Here is a 19,481-nt window from a genome sequence, read left to right on the forward strand (position 1 = left end):
CATGCCATTACTAGGAATGAAAACCTGGAAGACTGTGTTTTTATTTTTCCCTATATTTTTGCTTCGCTGTAGTTCTGAATGGCATTGTTCCAAGCTTTCTAGCTTAGGTTTTATTACCAGACCCACAATTAGAGCTCAAGGGCTTTAAGTCCTTGAGTTACGGCAGCTCTTCCTGTTTATTGGTTTGAAATAGTTTTTTTTTAATCGAGAATAGGGATGATTTTAACCAGCCAGGCTTACCGGCTTGTTGTTGATGATACAGTTAATACTGTCTCCAATGTTGGTCAATATCAACAACAGAAAGGCAGATAATTTTAGTAGAAACCGGCAAAAGAACAAGACTCAGGAATGTTGTTCATCTGCCTTAAATTAGTTACGCGTTTTAGATGAGAGGAAAGGTAGACCCAGTCATCAGCCATAAAACAAAGAAAATGCTAATGACTGAACTTATGATGTATATGTATTGTGGAGTACAGATTGTAATAACAGGATGTTACATTCCTCACCTGTAGCAGCATGACTCAAGAGACATGCTAATTTATTCTAGTCCTAAATGTATTGTGGCTTACTGCCCAGCATCTCCACAACTGACATCCATGGAAACTTTTACACGTCGTAAGGCTGCAAACTTCAGAGCACTTAACAAAAACTAATGTGATAGATGTCAAAACGTGTGAAGCTAAATGTCACAAAATAAAACATTAAATAGTGTGATGTGCAATTTTATTTATCTCCTTTTACTCTAATGCCCTTAAATAAAATTGCAATCAATCATTCTCAAAACTAAATGTTAAAAAGAGTTTACCTGTGTGTAATTTATTCTACGTGGCCCTCAGAGGTTTGATAGAAATAATTAGTTAACAAAAGGCATCATGAAGATCAAGGAACACACTGGCTAGATCTTGAAGTTTTGAAGTAAGGAGTTATTGAACAACATACCAAACTACATACCCTGACTGAGGTTTAGCTGTTTTACGAAGAAGAAAACATTCAGTGCCTCGATGCCCGAAGCTAGAAGAAACTCACCCGAAGACATGTTTAGCTCTAATTGCATCATAACGTGTTTCAAAAAAGTATGGATTCAGAGGGTTGTACACATGCACACCACACTTTTTCAATGTAAATATTGGGTGTTAATAGGCGAAAGTCAAAGTAAATAAATGTAGGCCTTTACTGGTTAAGATTCCTGGGTCTTTGATTCTTTGCAAACTCTTTAGGTTCTAAGAAGAGTTGCATGCTCCATTTAAATGTAAATTAATTTGGATCCGAAATGGATGGTAAAAAGTTTTATTTTTGAACAGTCAAGAAGGTCTGCTAACTTTATATAGTCATTTTTAAAGTTATGTTATCAACAGAAGTGGGAAGAATCTGAGTGAGTTTTTCTTCTCTAAATAAAAATGCTAGAAAGCGAATAACCTCCTCACTGTTAATGACTCAGAAGAGTTTGTCTGCCTGATGAAAGTATTCAAAACAAAGGTATTCTTCTTGTTATCTCTTAACAAATAAAAGGTAGCTCTTGCTTTCACATGTAAACTTTCCAGGGTGAGTGAAATAATTGCTGCACACATTTCTTTCAAAATGTCTCACAGTGAACTACTTTAAACCACAGTGCCACCCTCTTGTGACTACATAGCTTGTTGTTCAAAGAGCCAATTTAATCTTTACTCTGGAGCTTCAGCTACAGCAACACGATTATTAGTTTCTGATGCCAATACCTAGAAAGACAGATTATGAAACAATATAAACACTTCAGTACAGTTTGTTTTAGAAATGTAAAAAATATGTTGCTCATGTTTGAGAAGAAATCACTTTGTGTTCCCATCTGTATTTAAACGAGGCACGCGCAGCTGTTGGGGAAATTTAACTTTAAATCTACATTTGCCATGGATATCAGTAATCTTGGGCTAACCTATCCACACCCATATCTTATACATATAATTTCCGACTATGGTTGTGTATAGTTGAAAACTAAACTAAGGCAAGCGAAAGGTAGAAGTAGCTACAACTGTTACATTGCAGCAGCTACATACAATATAACTACAATACAGTCATCAGTTGTTTCTTGAAGGCTAGCAGGTGTTACTTTTTCTGAAAATGATGACTTCAACAACCGCAAAATGCAAGTTCTGACATGTTGAAGAGATTCTATACAGAGCTCTTCATCAGCAAATTGAACTTGTTTTTCTCATAAAACTCATTTTCAGAGATTAGTCAACTTTTAGCTGTTTTGAGATGATAGTTCACAGTTAGCGTGCTACATTGTGTTCTTTCTGCGGCGCAGATCGTTTTAGATGTTCTACCATGAGACATGTGAATGATTCTGGCAGTGATTCTTCATCACATTTTACGCTGATCATCTAAGGATGAGGGGAAATGTCTCTCTAGCTTGTCTGTCCTCTCGTAAGCTAAAATGGAAGTGTGGTAAATCCAGTCAGTTAGCCTTAACTGCTGACGATGTCCAGCAGGAGTCGAGCAGCCCTGGTGGGATGTTTTGTGGTGCTGTCAGTAGTTTACTGGGCATGACCAGCCTCACATAGTCAGGACTTACTGTGTGTTGGCAGAAGAGAGAGAAAGATGGTCAGCCAAATGGAATAGTTTCATTGATCAGTTGTCATGACAGCCCACTGATGCTCTGCCTAATAATACATTGACTGTGTTTGTTTGCGTGTGTGTATGCATGTTAAGCCTCACACAGCTTTCCCACTTATAGTCCCTTTTAAAAATTCCAAGTCTCCCTCATTCCCCCTTAGCAAGCAGACTCATGTAAAACTCACTCATCCACGCAGACTCACAAATGTCATTCAGAGGTGCTACGGGCCACCTGGATGTGCACGCCTGAATCTTTGTGTGTATGGGCACAGTTGGATCACTTCCTTTTGATGGTAGGAATGTAGATAATGAACCAACATGACCAGTGACACAAGCATTTCACGCACAAGCAGTCCCTCGTCTTTCCCTCCTTCCCTCTCTTGATTCCTTCCTTCTTTCCTTTCCTCCTTCCTCCCTATCTTCCACCCATGTGCTGCTATGGTAACAGCTCTAGGGCAGTCTCCTGCGGATGTTTCCCCATGCACAAACAAACGCACCCGCACACTAATGTGCAGATGCACTTCTACTGGTCTCAGGGTCTGCAGCAGTCAAACTTATTAGAGATGTGTTTAACCTATTTTGTGCTGGGAATACAAATCCACTGCCAGGTTATTATCTTCTAAAACTTTTCTTTGTTCAAGTACTTATCAAATCTAAAATGTTGTCAATCTATGCTCGGGAATTTGTTCAAAAATAATAAATACAACTTTCTCATTTCTTTTTTTTTAAAAGATGGAATAAACTTGTGTGGTATAATAAATAAATGTTGTATACATATGTAAGCTAGTAAGAAGTGTGCTACAAATAATTAAAGTCTTGAGAAAAGGTCAAATTCCTATGAATGGAGAAAAGCGAAATAGAAGAGATTTCCTGCTGTTTTTACACATAATAAATTATTTATTTGATGCTAAAATGTAGGTTTAAAAACATTTTGGATGGGAAGTTTTAAAATTTTTGTGGAAGTGAGATTTTTCTGCATAAAATTTTAAGAATTAACGATCATATCACATTTACTTTTTCAGGTCAGTGGTTTCTAACCCAGGTGCTTAGCAATGTTCAGGAAAAAAACCCAACTTGCATCAAAATATGTTTTTGGGGGAATAAAAAAAACTGTTTTGTTTTTTGTTTGTTTTTCTTCTTTGTTGCAGCGGTTGGGCTGACCACTTGTCCTGAACCAATGATCCCAGCAAACGGCATAAAAACAGGAGACAGATACATGGTGAATGAGGTGGTGGCCTTCATTTGTGAACCTGGTTACACACTACAGGTAATAATCACTCAACATACTCAGCAATCCTGTGATGTTTATGATATGCATCAGTTATTGTGTTCTTTAAACTACACAGCTTTGTTAAAAGCACATTGTTCTCCACACTGTAATCATGAGTCATGAGTGAAAAGTGGTCAGCAACAATGAACAACTGCATTAAAACAATGCTGGTTCAATGTGAAATGCCCCTCTTTGAAACAAATACATATACATGCTAAAAAAACCTGTATAAATAGAGTTTGTTTTTTTTTAAATACAATTTCATGTCTAAAAAATTTAAACGCAGTTTAAAAAGATGCATTTTAAAATTATGATGAGAGAGAAATTTCTTTTAAAGACGTTAATTTGCAACATCTGACTTGACTGGGGGAGATCCATATGTTAATGTACTTAAGGTAACACCTGAAACACCTGCCTTACATAATGTCCAGCCACGATGCTATTCAGGAAGTGCGAAAGACAGACGGTGCTTATAGAGATGGATGTCTCTTCCTATGCTGTTTATGCAGAAACCCAGAACAGCAGTAAAAAAGACAGTGTGAAAATTCTAACTGAAGCTGACAAGGTAGCTTTATCCACAGTTAAACAAGCACTCTGCCAACTTTAAATTAAATATAATTCAGCAAAGAAAAAGCCAATAGTCCAAAAACTGAGGTAAGTGTGTGGCAGGAAAGAACAATACACTCACATTTTAAAGGATCATCTCAGAACATCAGCCAGGATAAATAATGCTTGGGCACATGTAGTATGAGTCTTCTGTCTGGATAGTCATTCTAGGAATACCATAAAATGAGTTATAAAATAGCTTTATAACGTTAAGGGCTGTTTCAGGGTGACCATCATAAAAGCCATGATCTCAGTCACTTAGAACAAATTTTGACAGAGCTAAAAAGGTACAAACCTGACTCGGCTACACCAGCTCTGTCAGAAGAAATTGGCCCCAAATTTCAGCAAAGTATACTGAGAACCCTGGGGAATAACTCTGTCATTATTCTAGCATTGAAAAAAAAAAAAAAAAACAAAAAACATTGTATCTAAATATCATCTTTCAACTCTATTTATGTTTTCCTAGAGTACAAAATGAATGTATTAATGTTAAAAATACATCTTTCACAGTATTTTTATGTAATGAATCTAAGACACTGGATTATCTTTTTCAGGGTCATTCACACATCTCATGCATGCCTGGGACTGTGCGTCGGTGGAACTACCCACCACCTCTTTGCATAGGTATTGCCCAGACAAAAACAAACACATTTTATTGTGGGCTTCATTGTTTTATTAATTATTTCTGTACTGGGAAGGAAATGATGTCCTGCAGGCACAAACGTTACAGAATATTACATGGCAATGTGCTAGAACTGAGAGGTAAATCTAAAACTTTTGTACATCCACACAATAGAAAGAAAAATAAACAACTGCAAGACGAATGAATGCCCCCTGTGGATCTGCTTAAAAAAATTGTATTACTCATCTTTCTGAGGTGTATGGATGAAATATTTTTTCATATTCCATTTGTATATTTTTAAAGTTTACAATAAAGTTTTTGAAACCTAGAAGTTTCTCCACTGATGTGAGTTCAGCCATCAGTCAAATAATGGTGTAAGATGGTGCAAACACCAACAGAATTTGCACTTTGGAAAGTTAGTGTTTCTGACCTTTGTTAAGGTCATGTTTGTGTTTAGGATTGAATTATTCAATAGCTTCAGGAGCTCTTTTTAGACAATTCCCGCTGAACTTGTTCACATATCAGGATCCATTTAACAATGTGCTTCAACAGCCCCTACTTTTTTGTTAATTCTAGTTTTACAGCACACATTTTAGATCTTTGGAAACCTTTTGCAGCTCATTCATGTTCACATTCGTTAAGGATAAAAGCAACAATCCCCAGAGTATATTTCACATTTACAAACAATGTTTTATGTTTGCTCATTGCCAGCACGCTGCGGTGGGGTCCTATCTGAGATGAGTGGTGTCATCCTCAGTCCAGGTTTTCCTGGCAACTACCCTGGCAACCTGGACTGCACCTGGCAAATCACCCTGCCAGCTGGATATGGTGAGTTAGGCTTTATTGAAGGATGAAGGAGCATTTCTCGAAAGAACATGTCATTTTAAGTATATTTGTTGGCTTGTATGGGACACGTAGACTTGCTCTTTTTAGTGCAAATTCTGCCACAGATTTTTCATATGCGAGTGTCATATGTTTACAATACCTGTCTGCATTGTAAACATGCATACAGGCTACTACAGACACCTTGGTACATGTTTACCCAAATGATTCAAAAGGCTTTATCCACATATATAAATATTAAAATTGCAAATGAGAACATTTGTCATTTCAAATGCACCAGTGTCATCATGAAACTGGTGTCCTGATGGACCCATTGACAATATGTAAGTGTTTTGAGGGTGACAGTTAAGGGGCTTAATACAACATATGTATTGATCTTTAAGATATCGGAGACAACTGTGTTTTCTTTAGATCTTTTCAGCATAAGTCACCTGGCTGTGACTTCATGCATAAATATTAGTATTAATCTGTTTGATGTTATCACGTACTGTGTTGTTTGTTAGTGTTTATATATATATATATATTTTTTTTTTTTTTCTTTGTTTTTTTTCTCTTTTGCTGGTTTTGAACCTTTTATGCTTGTTTACTAGGAGCCCATGTTCAGTTCCAAAACTTCTCCTCGGAGGACAACCACGACTTCCTTGAAGTCCGTGCCGGACCACAACACAGCTCTGCTCTCATTGGTCAATTCACAGGCTCACAGATTCCACCACCATTGATGAGCACTACTCACCTGACAATCATCCACTTCTACAGTGACCACTCAGAGAACAGGCCAGGGTTCAGACTGATCTACCAGGGTAAGTTGCAGTCATTTTTAAGGTATGCTTTGAGAAACGACCTCAGAAATTGACCGAAGAAATTGACTTCATCGACGATAGTACAAGACTGAATGCAAAACATGTCTGCTGTTATTGTTGTTCTCATTTGGTGGGAGGTAGTGGGTGACAGTAGTTGCCTAAATTATTAAGGGGGGAAAAAATTGTCTTCTTAAAGGCTTAGAATAAATTAAGAACCCCTAACCTGGCGGCCAAATTACAAAGCCTGGCAACTCAAAGAAATGATTTATGGGATGAAAAAACATATTGCTACGAGGTTTCGAGCTTTGATCCCTGGATGAGTCATGCTAAAGACTTTAAAAACCTTGTGGCTTTTCGTTCATCATTAAAAAAGATGGATTGCCAGTAAACCCCTGTGAGAGACTGGCATCATGTCCAGCAGGCTTTACTTGTAGCCCTGAGTGTTTCACTTCAAAGACACGAGAGATGCATTATGGGCCTGTATGCCAGGATAAGTAGAACAAGGCTTACTTACACATAAGCTAATGCACATTTATGTACACATCTTAATTTCTTTCTTCTTCTCTGCAACAGAAAGTCCCCTAATACTGTAACACCTGTCACCCTCCTCCTACTTTTATGTTTGAGGGATGCCAAAATCCTTCCGCACAATGAGTAACACCCAATGACACCTGACAGCAATATTCTTTGGCAGGAGGCTACAGCACACACAGAACCTCGTGATTACAACCCAAGCAGAGTGTACCTTCATTCCAGTGCCATTCTGCATCACATGCAATCTCAGGTGTTTAAAGCTTAAGAGGTCGTGAAACTGCATATCTGTGTGCACACCTGTGCAACCGGAGCTGGATAAGTGCTCAAGCCAAAAATGTGACTGTAAACATACTGGGAAAATGTACCCATACGCTACCATTTGAACCCAAGTGTGGCACATAAAAGCTTAAGGGAGCTCTAATTCTAGTTATAGGCGTTGGCACTCTGACATCGCACTGCTGATAAGTGCACTTTTCAACACAAAAATGATGAAAGTTGTTCCTGGAGTTAGTTGAAGCCAAAATGTTGGTTGTAATATCCAAACTGTAAGTTCTATTGCTTCCACAAGCATTTCGTCTGGCCTACATACAGTACATCCAAACTTCTGCCTCCTGCTTTTCTAAAATTAATTTTGTACTTTTGAGTTTCCAAGTCCTAGCCGTAATAGTTCGGATATCTGCTTTGTGGATATTGTTTTAATGTCACATTGTTCTGAAAATGTTTTCATCCTCTAATATGTCATCAGATCCTTCCCAAGTTTTAGATCCTACTTTTACCAAACATGCTTTCTGTGATTCAGACGACTGCACAGCACTATAGACTGTGTTTAAGATGACCTTGTGTGAGTTGTGCGAGTTCTTTCAAGTGCTTTTTAGGTGCCACTTGTTCCGTCACCCTTTGTGGTAGCAAGGACTTCAATGTCAGTCACCTCCTTTTACTGTGAAAGGCACATTTAATGGAAAGGCTTCACTTGCCATGACACCCAATGCAGAGAAAAATATGCCTTTAATAGACTAGCATCCGCTGGCATTTCCTCTGTGTGCTTTTCAAGTGCTGACATGTTATGCAGATATGTGCACATAAGAGAGAAAAGTTTCCCTCCGCACTTATTGTCTAATATGTGTATGTTTACCTCAACTATCTGTTTATTAAGCAGTAGCATATATTTCTGTTCTGATGACCAAAGCCAAGAATAATGTGAAGTCAATTGCTACTATTTCTGTGGTAACTTTTATTTCTATGTTCTTTTTTTTATCTTTAGCTTATCAGCTTCAGAACTGCCAGGATCCTTCTCCTTTCCCAAATGGTGACATTATCAAAAGTGACTACAGTGCTGGACAATCCATAACCTTTCAGTGCTACTCTGGTTATGTTCTGATTGGACACAAGGTGCTAACGTGCCTCCATGGGATAAATCGGAAATGGAATCACCCCTTCCCCCGTTGTGAGGGTAAGAAAAACTGGATTAAATCAAACTCTAAGTGAGAATTAAACTCCAGGTGTCCACCACATTCATCTTTGAGGAAACTATAACTCATTCAATATGTTCTTTGCAACATTTCAACGTGAACATGTCTTTATTGCCAAAGTTGCTACAACAATGTAATTTCAGAGGTTCCTTTCACTTTAGACCACTGTGTGGTCCGTTTTGTAGGGGCTTGGTTTATTTTTTGGGTAGTCGTCTTTGTTCACATGTCTGGAATCTCATCCAGACTCTGGTCCAGACCAAACAAGAAACCCCTGGTTTACCTGAAACGTGGAGTCTTAAAATAGCTCAACATCTCGCTTGTGGCAAGATGTTTTAACATTTAATAAAGACGGAGTATTTTCAAACCAAATACTGAAAAAATATTTCCTTATGGTAGAAATTCACATTTCAGATAGAATGAGATTCTTCCTATCCAAACTGAACATTACAACCATCTCAAATACTTTTACTCAGACAAATTTCATTACATGTTTCTTCCTCAGTGACTTAGGCTGTTCTGATGAAATAACTGTCTCCTGCGCCTTCATGCACAGCCGCTTCCAAGGAGGGCATGTGGAACAAATTGAAGGGATCCTCAAAGTTTTCCTGCACTATTTGACAGTGTTCTCAGTCTGAGTCAGCAGTTCCCATATTAAAGCATTCGCAAATTTTAGGCTGCTTTCTGTTTGTAAATTGCTAAAAGGTTTTCCAGAACATTCCTTTCTTCCATGTCTAAGCTCTGGCTTCTTCAGCCACTGAAGCTACTGAGTGTCTGGCCACATTGTACCTTTCTGTTGCTTCAGGAATCCCAGTTCATCCCAATTAAGCCCTAAAGGCATTTATGATAATATGTTAAAATGGTTTGCCATACTTCCTGGGCAGTGTCTTGGAAATAGCCCATGAGTATTTTAACTGAACCAAACCAAACAGATATGGGAATTTTCTCTGCATTCATTGCTCAGTCAATGAACTATCCTGTTGTGAAATCCTGATGGCTGTCAGGCTTTGAATGTCTTACTTGTGAAGGTCTCATTGAATCCGACTTAAGCAAAGTGGAGGATAATGGTACAACTAAGCCCAAACCTATTTATACCTCTGGCAGATTTAGGTTTAAGCTATTTTTTATTTTACCAATAAGTTTCTTCAGACTGGAAATAATAATAACGTTTTGGAGTGGCTCAGTCACAGCCCTGTCTAAAATCTGCTGTAGGGAGCAGAAGATGATGCTGAGGTGCAGAAGGCCTTGCAACCCGAATTATTTTGACCTAATTGCTAAAGATAAGTCATCAAAGTACTAGTGGAAACATTACAATTAACATTATTTCATTGATTAAGAAGGGTGTAATTATATATATTTTTTATTTCTAATTTGTATGGAGCTAAATAGAGTTTAACTTTGATGGTTTAATTTCATAAATTAACCTTTGAATTTTCCCTGTTTTGTTCTGGAGTCACTACGGAAAATGGTTGCTTATGCCTCAATCACAAAGAACGATTTCAAGATTAATCATATGCCTCACCGTCTGCAGTTTAACAGTAACTCCTGTCTTTTTGTTCTTTTTCCAACTTTTCAAACTGACAGTCTCATAATTCTGCTTCTTACAGCTCCTTGCGGATATAATGTGACAGCTGAGAATGGGACCATCTATTCACCTCAGTACCCCAACGAATACCCCAACTCCCAAGACTGCAGCTGGCTCATCAGCGTTCCCCATGGCCACGGGGTTTACATCAACTTTACTTTGCTGCAGACAGAGCCAGTCACTGATTATATTGCTGTCTGGTAAGTCTTGGGGAAATTCACACTCATTCATAGTATTCACTACAGAAAAGGGTGGATATATTGGATTCATCGTACAGTTTTTGCATCACTGACAGTTCTGTTTAGGATGTATTCACCCATTCCCTGTTCAGCTGTAATGGACATGCCGCCCGATAGAATCTAAATTTTTTTAAATTCGTGGGATGGGCTTGGTGTTTTCTAACCCCACAGGATGTCTAATTCTGGTTTTCTTTAATATATTTCATCATACGTTATTGAGAGGCTGTCTTGGTTTTACAAAGCTATGCACCAGAATTGCTTTTAAGTCTCAAACAATTGTAAAATGATATGCTGTTTAAATTGATATAATGCATGTTTGTAGCAGAGGTTATATGTCCTTAAACCTAATACATAGACACATGTACACCCTGCAATCAGTATATAACCTCTACTGCTATAAAGATGGGATTCAGTGTGGAGGTAAGAGTGCAATACAAGGACTGTGAGAGTAATGCATTTACAATGGGAACACTGACCAATTCAATCTAAGTCAGCACTATGCCCAGATGTAGGCCCACAGAGGATTTGGGAACTCTGGAAGTAATGATGAGAGTCAGTGGGGTTTGGGAAATGTAATGAATGGAGTGGCAGATCTGGATTCACAAATCGAACAGGACTCAACTGGATCTGACAAGATTGCAGAGCGGCTAGGCTGTGCATCATGCATCCTATCAAAAATCAAGATGAGCAACAGATTTATCAGAAAGGAAATTAGGATTGAGCAGGTGTTGCAAGTTTGCTTTTAGATGGGTGACTTGGTACTTGGCTTTTTATTTTCAGGTTCAAGCAATGCGCTCTGGGGAGTAAGTAGCTGCAGGCGAAGGGGGAAGCAATGAATTCACACTTTGTGGCTTCTGGTTTTTCAATCTGTCCAGCTCATAGAGCCTTGCATTTAGCCATGGAGAGGCTCTGCACTGAGTTATTTTGCTGCTGCAAATTGATTTTTATGATTGATGTGTTTTTTGGTACATTTCATTTGGAACTAAATTACGAAATTGCATCCATATGTGGACGCCACCAAAAGAGCTCGGTAATGTGGGATGAGTACACACATGATGGCTCAGTCCTGCTGTATTTCATGAATATATTTGGAAGCTACTGGGGGCTGACACTTGAGAGAGGAGAGCTTTTCGCAGACCCAGTGGAATACCATCACCATCTACCTTCCAAGGTTTTAGACAGATTTAGAGGTCCTGGCGCAAAGGCTCCCTGCATTTGCAATTATTTTTATGTAAACAGAATCAGCTGGCAAAGATACCTAATATTACAATCAGTTACCTACTGCCTTTATTTTCAATTTGAGTAATTGATCTTGACAAACATAAATGTGCTTTTCATGTGGAAGGTTGGCACGCAGAATTTCGATTTAGATGATGTGCACAGACAGAATATTTTCTAATAAACATAGTTTCTGCTATGGGGATTGGTTTCATTAAATGCATCATAAAAGCAGAGAAGTAAAACACATCTAACTCGGATATTGAGATTTGGAATGGTGCTGTGTCATGATTTGATAGTTTTTGGAAAGCTTTCTGATTACGGGTACTTAAAGATACAGACACTGAAAGTTTGGCAGGAAAGTATGGAATATATGAGCATTTTCATTTTAAATCTTTTAATTATTTTATATCAAAATATATTAGGGATGGTCCAAAAACGGTGTGTTAGAATTTTAAAAACATAAGTTTAAATGATTATTTTCTGAAATAAACCGGCTCAGTGGGTTACATAAAATGAAATCTGCTTATGCATTCAAAGATTTTCATTATGATTTTAACTAAACACATTCTTTCAACAAATTTAGTGAAACCGCCAAGCTTAAACTTTCATTATTCTTTCTCCATAGTGGATTTAATTTGGCTGTGCTTTATTACATCATGTTAACACAACACAGATGTGTGTCTGCCTTGTTTTCTCTGGGGTGTTATGTGACAGCGTATGCATCCGGATGTGAGGAGCTGCTAACTGTCCCTGTGGTCTTTAACCAGTTGCATTTGGACTTTTGCCTAATATCAGTGAAACAGCACAGTAGGCAGCAGGATCACAGTATAAAGAAAAAAACAACAGTCAAAGGTCAAGGATTGTCCATAAGTATATGGATAATATACATATGTTTTTTGTTTTTTTTTGTTTTTTTTTTTTATCCATGGTGTATTAGTCAAAGCATTCTTCAGGCATACAATGATTACATAATTATATTATAATAAAGCCCTCTGTAGCATAAAAAAGACAAAAAAAACAGGCAGACAAAACAATGACGTTCTCAAAATCTCTATAAAATTATAATGTGACATTTTCCTGTTATCATTGTAGTTCAGATTTGGATTTGCAAAATTATATAAATCTTCATGATGGATGCTTTAAGATTCCACTATATTCTCTGCAAAACAAAGATTAAATCTTTGTTTTATGCTGCATCTTGATAACCCTTATATATATATATATATATATATATATGTGTGTGTGTGTGTGTGTATGTGTGTGTGTGTGTGTGCGTGCGTGTGTGTATGTGTTTATATATTTTTTTCTTTGATTTATAAGAATAAATTCAGTTTGTTTAGTTATGTAGGTGCAAAATAAAACCACAGAATGTTGACTTTACTTTCCTTTAAAGCAACTAAGTAGCAGAATTTTATAATGTTAAATGAGCTCCAACACCTTCAGAAGTTTGAATTATTGAGGAGGCAAGAGATCCCAGGCCCTCCTCTTGAATTAAAATTTTAAAACCCTTGTTTAATCCAATGGCATGTTCATTAAAGGCTAAAACTGGTCATTTAGAAACCATAGGAAATGTAACCTTTCAGCAACATTCAATATTTAATGAGTGAAGTAAAGCCTTTAATCTGTGCGCTTTGTTCAATAAATTTGTTTGAAATTGGTTTAAAGGATTGATGAAAAAATACAGGAAGCGCTGAAAGATTCTTCCTTTCTTCTTTGTTAACAAGCGTGCGGATTTTTCAAAGTTTTGTTTTACTAACGCTGACTGTTTTGTTTATCTCTAATGCTCTAATTAAATCCGTCAAACAATGAAGCATATAACAAGAAGTTCACACTGATCCCTCTTCTTTGCCCTTAATCTCCAGGCAAACATTAACATAACTTGTATTTTGTTTTGTTCTTTGAATTCTATACTTGTCAGGAGCAATTCATGTCAGAAGCAAAGTTTTTAAATACGTTACAGATAAGGTTGGGTATATAGAATAACACTGAGATAACTTAAGAAACTTAGGGATTTAATAACAATACTGAGAAAACACAATATCTTTAAATTTTGAAAAGATAATTAGATGAAACCAGGTTAGAGCGAGACTTTAAATGTAACTTGTTTTCAGATGCTACACTTCCTCGACGTTTTCAGGTACACTGAAACAACTAAACAGTTTGCTATTAGCAGGAGCTAAAACCATTAGCAGGAGCTAATGCAGAATCAAAACAATTTGGAAGATAATTAATGGATGCTTAAAGTGACAATGAAGCATCCTTAAGTCTTTGTAACACACCCTTCTAATATATTTGAGAAAATATTTTGATCCCGATGCTTACCGTAAACAGCTTGAGTTAGAAACAAGAGCTCTTTGCAGCACATCCTCATCTTCTGGGTTGGCGTTTCCAAGCAGCAGCTGCAGAAGCACCAGTCTTTCTGGCCGACTCTCTCCCCTTCAACCATTGGGTCCTCCTCATTTTCTTTTCCTCTTGTCATTTCTTCATTGCCTTCAATTTCAAGTCCTGATTACCTATCGACATTTACAATTCATTTAATTCATTTTAACGTTTCAGATTTGTTCTCTCCCAGTTTGAGTGTAATCAGTTTTTCATCCGTCTCGTTTTTAAGGGATGGGCCTGATACATCTAGTCCCCAGCTGGGAGTCTTCAGTGGTAACACAGCATTAGAGTCGGCCTACAGTTCCAGCTCGAAGGTCCTGGTTCGCTTTCATTCTGACTTCTCTACTGGAGGATTCTTTATCCTCAACTTCCATGGTAACTCAATTCTGCTACATTTTTTATATTAAGTTTTATTTTCATGTTTCCGTCTATCTGCCTGCCTGTCTGCCAAAGCTGTCTACTCAACTGTCAAAGCATTGAACTTGATAAAGCCAGATTTATTGGTTTTCGTTATAGTCCCTGTAGAATTTATCTGTTGTTGCTGTTTAAAAATCACCATTTTAAATCATGTTATTTTAGAGGCACAGATTCAGTCAAATGTTCTGCTCCAAGCTTTGAGGAAGGCTGTAAACTCTCTTGATCGGTTTTCAATTGAGATTATGTTCTGCATCAACACCATCTGTTGTTATGTTGGGCAGATTATTTTAAATATTTATTTAAACACTTTATTCTGACTACGTGAGCAGTAAGATAAGTTATGTTATTGTTAATATGTTGATAAATTGTTTTACATATATCCCCTAAATAATAATTTTGTGACTGTATGCTGTGATAAACCTAACCTTAAACTAAATATTGAACGAGATCAACTGTCTATAAGAACAGTGCTGCTTTGGGATCTTTGTGGTGTCTATGACGACAGCATTAGGAAAATAAAAACACATGAATAAAAATAATAATCTTTTGCAGGGAATACACAAAATTTCCCACACTTTATCAAAGAAACATATGCACAATAATGTTGCACATTTTGTTGCTCTGTAATCTGGGCATAAGGTTTTTTTCTACCTATTTCCCCCCCCAGCTTATCGTCTGAAGAAATGCCCACCTCCTCCTATTGTGGACAATGCAGAGATGATCTACGAAGACGAGGACTTTCACATAGGTAGTAGTCCTTAAAGGTGTTTCTTTTGTATTCAGGATTTACAAGAAAAACTTGTTTTGCTCTTATTTGACCTGATCATGTAAAAGATTAGATTAGAATTCTTAAGAATTGTAAATTAAATTGTGCTGGTCACTTTTCAGATTAAATCACTTTTATCAGCTTTATTTGATCTGGTGCACAACGAGATAACGACCAAATATTGTACACAATCGGGCTTGTTGTGACTCATTTTCTGCAGACTTGTTATAAAAAATAATCATGGTACTTGACAATTGTTTTCTTACTTTTATTTTTTATTTTTTAACTATTCCACATTTAATCCAAAGTGTCCATCTGGCTCTGTGGCTTCTCAGTTTGAGAAGATGCAGAGGCATTCCTCATTTAGACTGGCATATTTAGAAGAATGAAACTCACCGTCGTCTTAGATTTTTCTTTATTTTTACCCTCAGAGGAGGAAATGCAGTTATTTTGTAATACACACCAGACCACTATTTTTCTTACCTAATTATTTAGAGAGCTTTGATCAGAATCATCACCACGAAGGAGACCAAGTGTTGCACCAAATAGTCTGAAGATACAATTTGGTGTAATCCACAAGTCAAGTTTTGCTAAATTAGCTCCTCAGTAAACATGAAGGTGGTTAAACTGCATTGGAGTAAGAATCTGTTTGAAAGGACCACACAGCATTTTGTAACCTGCATCTAAGCCTTGCTGGTACAAGAGTGAATGCTCGCTCAGCTGATGAAAATATATTTAATTCATGCTAAGAAGCTGAAAAGCATTAATACTGTTTTTTTTTTCTGCTAAAGAACAAGATTCCTATCAGTGATCTGCCAGTTCACTTTGAACCAAGCTGAATTTATTCATGTTGAGAGTTAATTACAGTACTAACATGAACTAGTAACTCCCTCATTTTTAACAAATACAGCTCAAAATATTGTTTAGATAATAATAACATCATTTGCCAATTAGCATTTGTCAGCTCTGTTTAATTCTCTGCTGTTCTCCTGGCCTACATAAAATGTATTTACATTCCCAGTGACCAATGAAATGTTTTTATTTCGTTGTGAGAACCCAACATGGGTTTAAAATTTTGAACAGTAATCATTACTTTGATTTAAGGCAAAGTGAAAGGCCCATTGTGAACAGTTTTGGATTTATTAAACTTAACGAAACATTTGCACATAACCTTAGGAAGTTGAACTCTATCAACCTTCTGATTAAAAGACAAATCTGCCTGCTGAGCTACTGGCTTTCTGTGTCTGAATTGCTCTTTCCATGACCCGACGCCCTACGGTGAGTTTAGCCTAACATGCCGCCTGGACACAACCTCCCAACCTGCTGGACATTTACTTCAGGAGGCTAAGTCTTAAAGCTCTAAGCATTAAAAAAAGACATTTGACAGCCCAGCAATCGACTGTTGAGATGGCTGAGGTCAGGTCAACACCCCAACGGTCACATTTCGAAAACTAAAAGACTGAAAAGTTTTTTTGGGTTTTTTTTCCCAGCAGTTCCCCTGTTTTTTCAGTTTTATTTCACTCTCACACGAACATCACATAAATTTAAGACATAATATTGCTTTGAGAAGCTCAGACAGTCTCTGAACCAGGGATTTGCTTAATGCAACATCTTTAGTTTTACAAAATCTAAATAAATTCTAGATTTTGTATGAGTGGAGTTGATCTAGAAATTGGCTGAAGATGAACTAAAACTGGAATATGAACATTTTTTTGAAGTGTCTTTGTGAACCTGCTGGTTTATTATTTGTATTATTAAATTGAGTATAATTTCAGATTTGTGTAATTTTTGTTCAGGTTGACGTAAAACCTGAGCTGTTACAGAATTTTTTTTTTAAGATACAGGAAAGTAATTGTTAAGGATGCACAGATATGAAAATTAGAACCTGTATTGATCTCCACTATTAATACTGCTGTTACCATTTTATTTTGTCCAGTTTTTTATTCAATTACTCGATTAATCGTCAAAATAATCAGTAGATTATTTGATTAATAAAATATTGGTTCTGCACCCCTGGTAGCGGAGACATGGTAAACTATAAGTGCTACCTTCTCATACAGTAGTGCTAAGATGGTTTTCACTTACAGTATAAGAAAGAATATATAGTTATATGTATTTTAAGTGAGCGAGAAAGGGGGAGAGAGAGAAATTCAATATTGTCTGTGTTGCCGGATGAAATCATATTCAATCAAAGTAGGAATTCAATTCCAGCTGCATATAGGGCTACTTCAGAATGGCTCTTGGTAACTATATCCACAACTAATAGAAACAAGTGAGGTTTTTAAATATAGTAGATGTAATAGGATGAGGTTTGAACAGTTAGCTGTTTTTATGGAATTTCTCCATAGAATTTCTCAAAGCGATTTATACAAGATTTATAGAAGAATGTACTTGTTTCTTCTTCTTTAGGCTCTTTCAACAGACTGCAAATTATTCATTCTATTTTAGTGCTACAGATTTTTCCCATACTATGGAAATGAGTCACTTGGCTCCAACAAGACTTTGGCTTTTTCTTCTATCTTATTCTAAAATGTAAAAGTAACATTCATACTAAAGTACATTTTTAAAGTTGGATATGTTGAAAAGCTTGACATGTAATCTTTCTTCCACTTTCAGTATCTCCTGAGGCATCAGAGTCAGTTTGCATTTGTGTCCAGGATCTCACATTTTAACATGATGGAGAATTGCATGTTCCCAGTTTGTCTTGGGCCTACAGTTACACAAATAGTTATTTTCAAACCTCCACTTTGGGCTGAAGGAGGAACAGAACAGGAAAGCATTAAGTCAGTAGTTGCCATGTTGGGGACATGCTCTGGACCTAGAAACAGGGAAGTTGTGCAAAACTTTAGATGAGATGATGGTTTATGCACGTCAAACAGCGCTAAGCAGGCACAAGGTTTTTTTCTTTGATGTTCTAAAAGTATAAATCTTTAAGTAAGCTCAGGGCTAAACTGAGTGTTAGTGTTTGTTTAGTTCAAATAAAGTTTTAAGCTTTGTGTCTGTCTGCCTTGTGGTCTGAGTCTCATCAAAAAGGTTTGAAATATATATAGAATTGAATCTGCTGGAAGGCTTTGAGAATTCAAACCTGTCGAGCTGACCTCTCGAAGTTAAAAGGCATCATCAATGAGAAGGAAAATAAGAAAGAAGAATTGATCAATTTGAAATTTTAAACATAATTTGTAGGGCTGTAGGATAATATCGATACCGCGATATATATCGATATAAAATCGATATTCATCCGCAAGTATCGTAACATCCAACTGTCACCTTGCTCACTCACTGCTTGCTTCGCCGGGAGAGTGATTAGGTCATCAGGCTTAGAGTGATTCCTTCAGATGTTAAGTGTCAAGGTTAAAAAGGTATCAAACTATTCAGAGCAGGTACTTGGTGCACTTTATTTACTTTATAAATCCATGTAAGCTACAGTTTGTACTGTTTCAATTAAAAGAAACATGTTTTCTCACTACGTCTTTGATTCTTTTTGTCCAGCTGTCGACTTTAAGTCTGTGTCCATGTCCAACCAGAGCCAGGTTGGTGTTTTAATCAGTTTTCAGTTAAATTAATTCAATCCAACTCTATAACAGTCACAAAATATCACCAAAATCACTCTGTCCCTCTAAAATCTTTCAGAAAATCGCAAAAGTGTATTGAATTGTATCGTTTGATGAATATCGCAATATATATCATATCGTGAACAGAATACAGTGTATCGTATCATATCGTAAGATTACTGTATCACTACAGCCCTAATAATTTGAAGAGATGCAAAAATGTAATTCACATCAAGCTAAATGTCACTTCTGTCATTGAGCAAAATAAAATCTAAAAATGTTTCCAGGAACCTACAAAAGCCGTTTTAAAACTTTGTCTTAGTATATGTGGACATGTAGATCTGTGTGTAGAAATTATAGTCTCAAATCCTTCCATGCTTGAGCATGGAATAAATAAATTCTTCTTCTGTTTTTATTCCGGGTATTTATTTATTTATTGCTTTTCTGAATGGTTTATTTAAAATATCTTTCTATTGTTTCCTGTTTCACTAATAAAAAAAATCTGAAAATCAGCAATAAGTGCAAAGGTTCAAGGTACTTTAAAAAAAAAAAAAAAAATATATATATATATATATATATATATATATATA

The 19,481-nt window shown here is 36.7% G+C and overlaps 1 protein-coding gene across 1 annotated transcript in view; it reads left to right on the forward strand.

The window, feature by feature from the left end:
• The window catches only part of LOC106957382 (CUB and sushi domain-containing protein 1), a gene marked incomplete at its 5' end in the record, with an annotated part of 204,511 nt that overhangs the window by 137,392 nt on the left and 47,638 nt on the right, over nt 1-19,481 (forward strand). The window contains 8 exons of the mRNA XM_015048702.1: nt 3,738-3,856; nt 5,020-5,089; nt 5,799-5,915; nt 6,521-6,730; nt 8,526-8,714; nt 10,338-10,515; nt 14,387-14,532; nt 15,242-15,322. Of these exons, the coding sequence (XP_014904188.1) occupies nt 3,738-3,856; nt 5,020-5,089; nt 5,799-5,915; nt 6,521-6,730; nt 8,526-8,714; nt 10,338-10,515; nt 14,387-14,532; nt 15,242-15,322 (1,110 nt within the window). The remainder of the gene's footprint in view (nt 1-3,737; nt 3,857-5,019; nt 5,090-5,798; nt 5,916-6,520; nt 6,731-8,525; nt 8,715-10,337; nt 10,516-14,386; nt 14,533-15,241; nt 15,323-19,481) is intronic.

The sequence above is a fragment of the Poecilia latipinna genome, unplaced genomic scaffold, assembly GCF_001443285.1.
Source record: "Poecilia latipinna isolate Pla-1442-1.1 unplaced genomic scaffold, P_latipinna-1.0 Scaffold899, whole genome shotgun sequence".
NCBI classification, from domain to species: domain Eukaryota; kingdom Metazoa; phylum Chordata; class Actinopteri; order Cyprinodontiformes; family Poeciliidae; genus Poecilia; species Poecilia latipinna.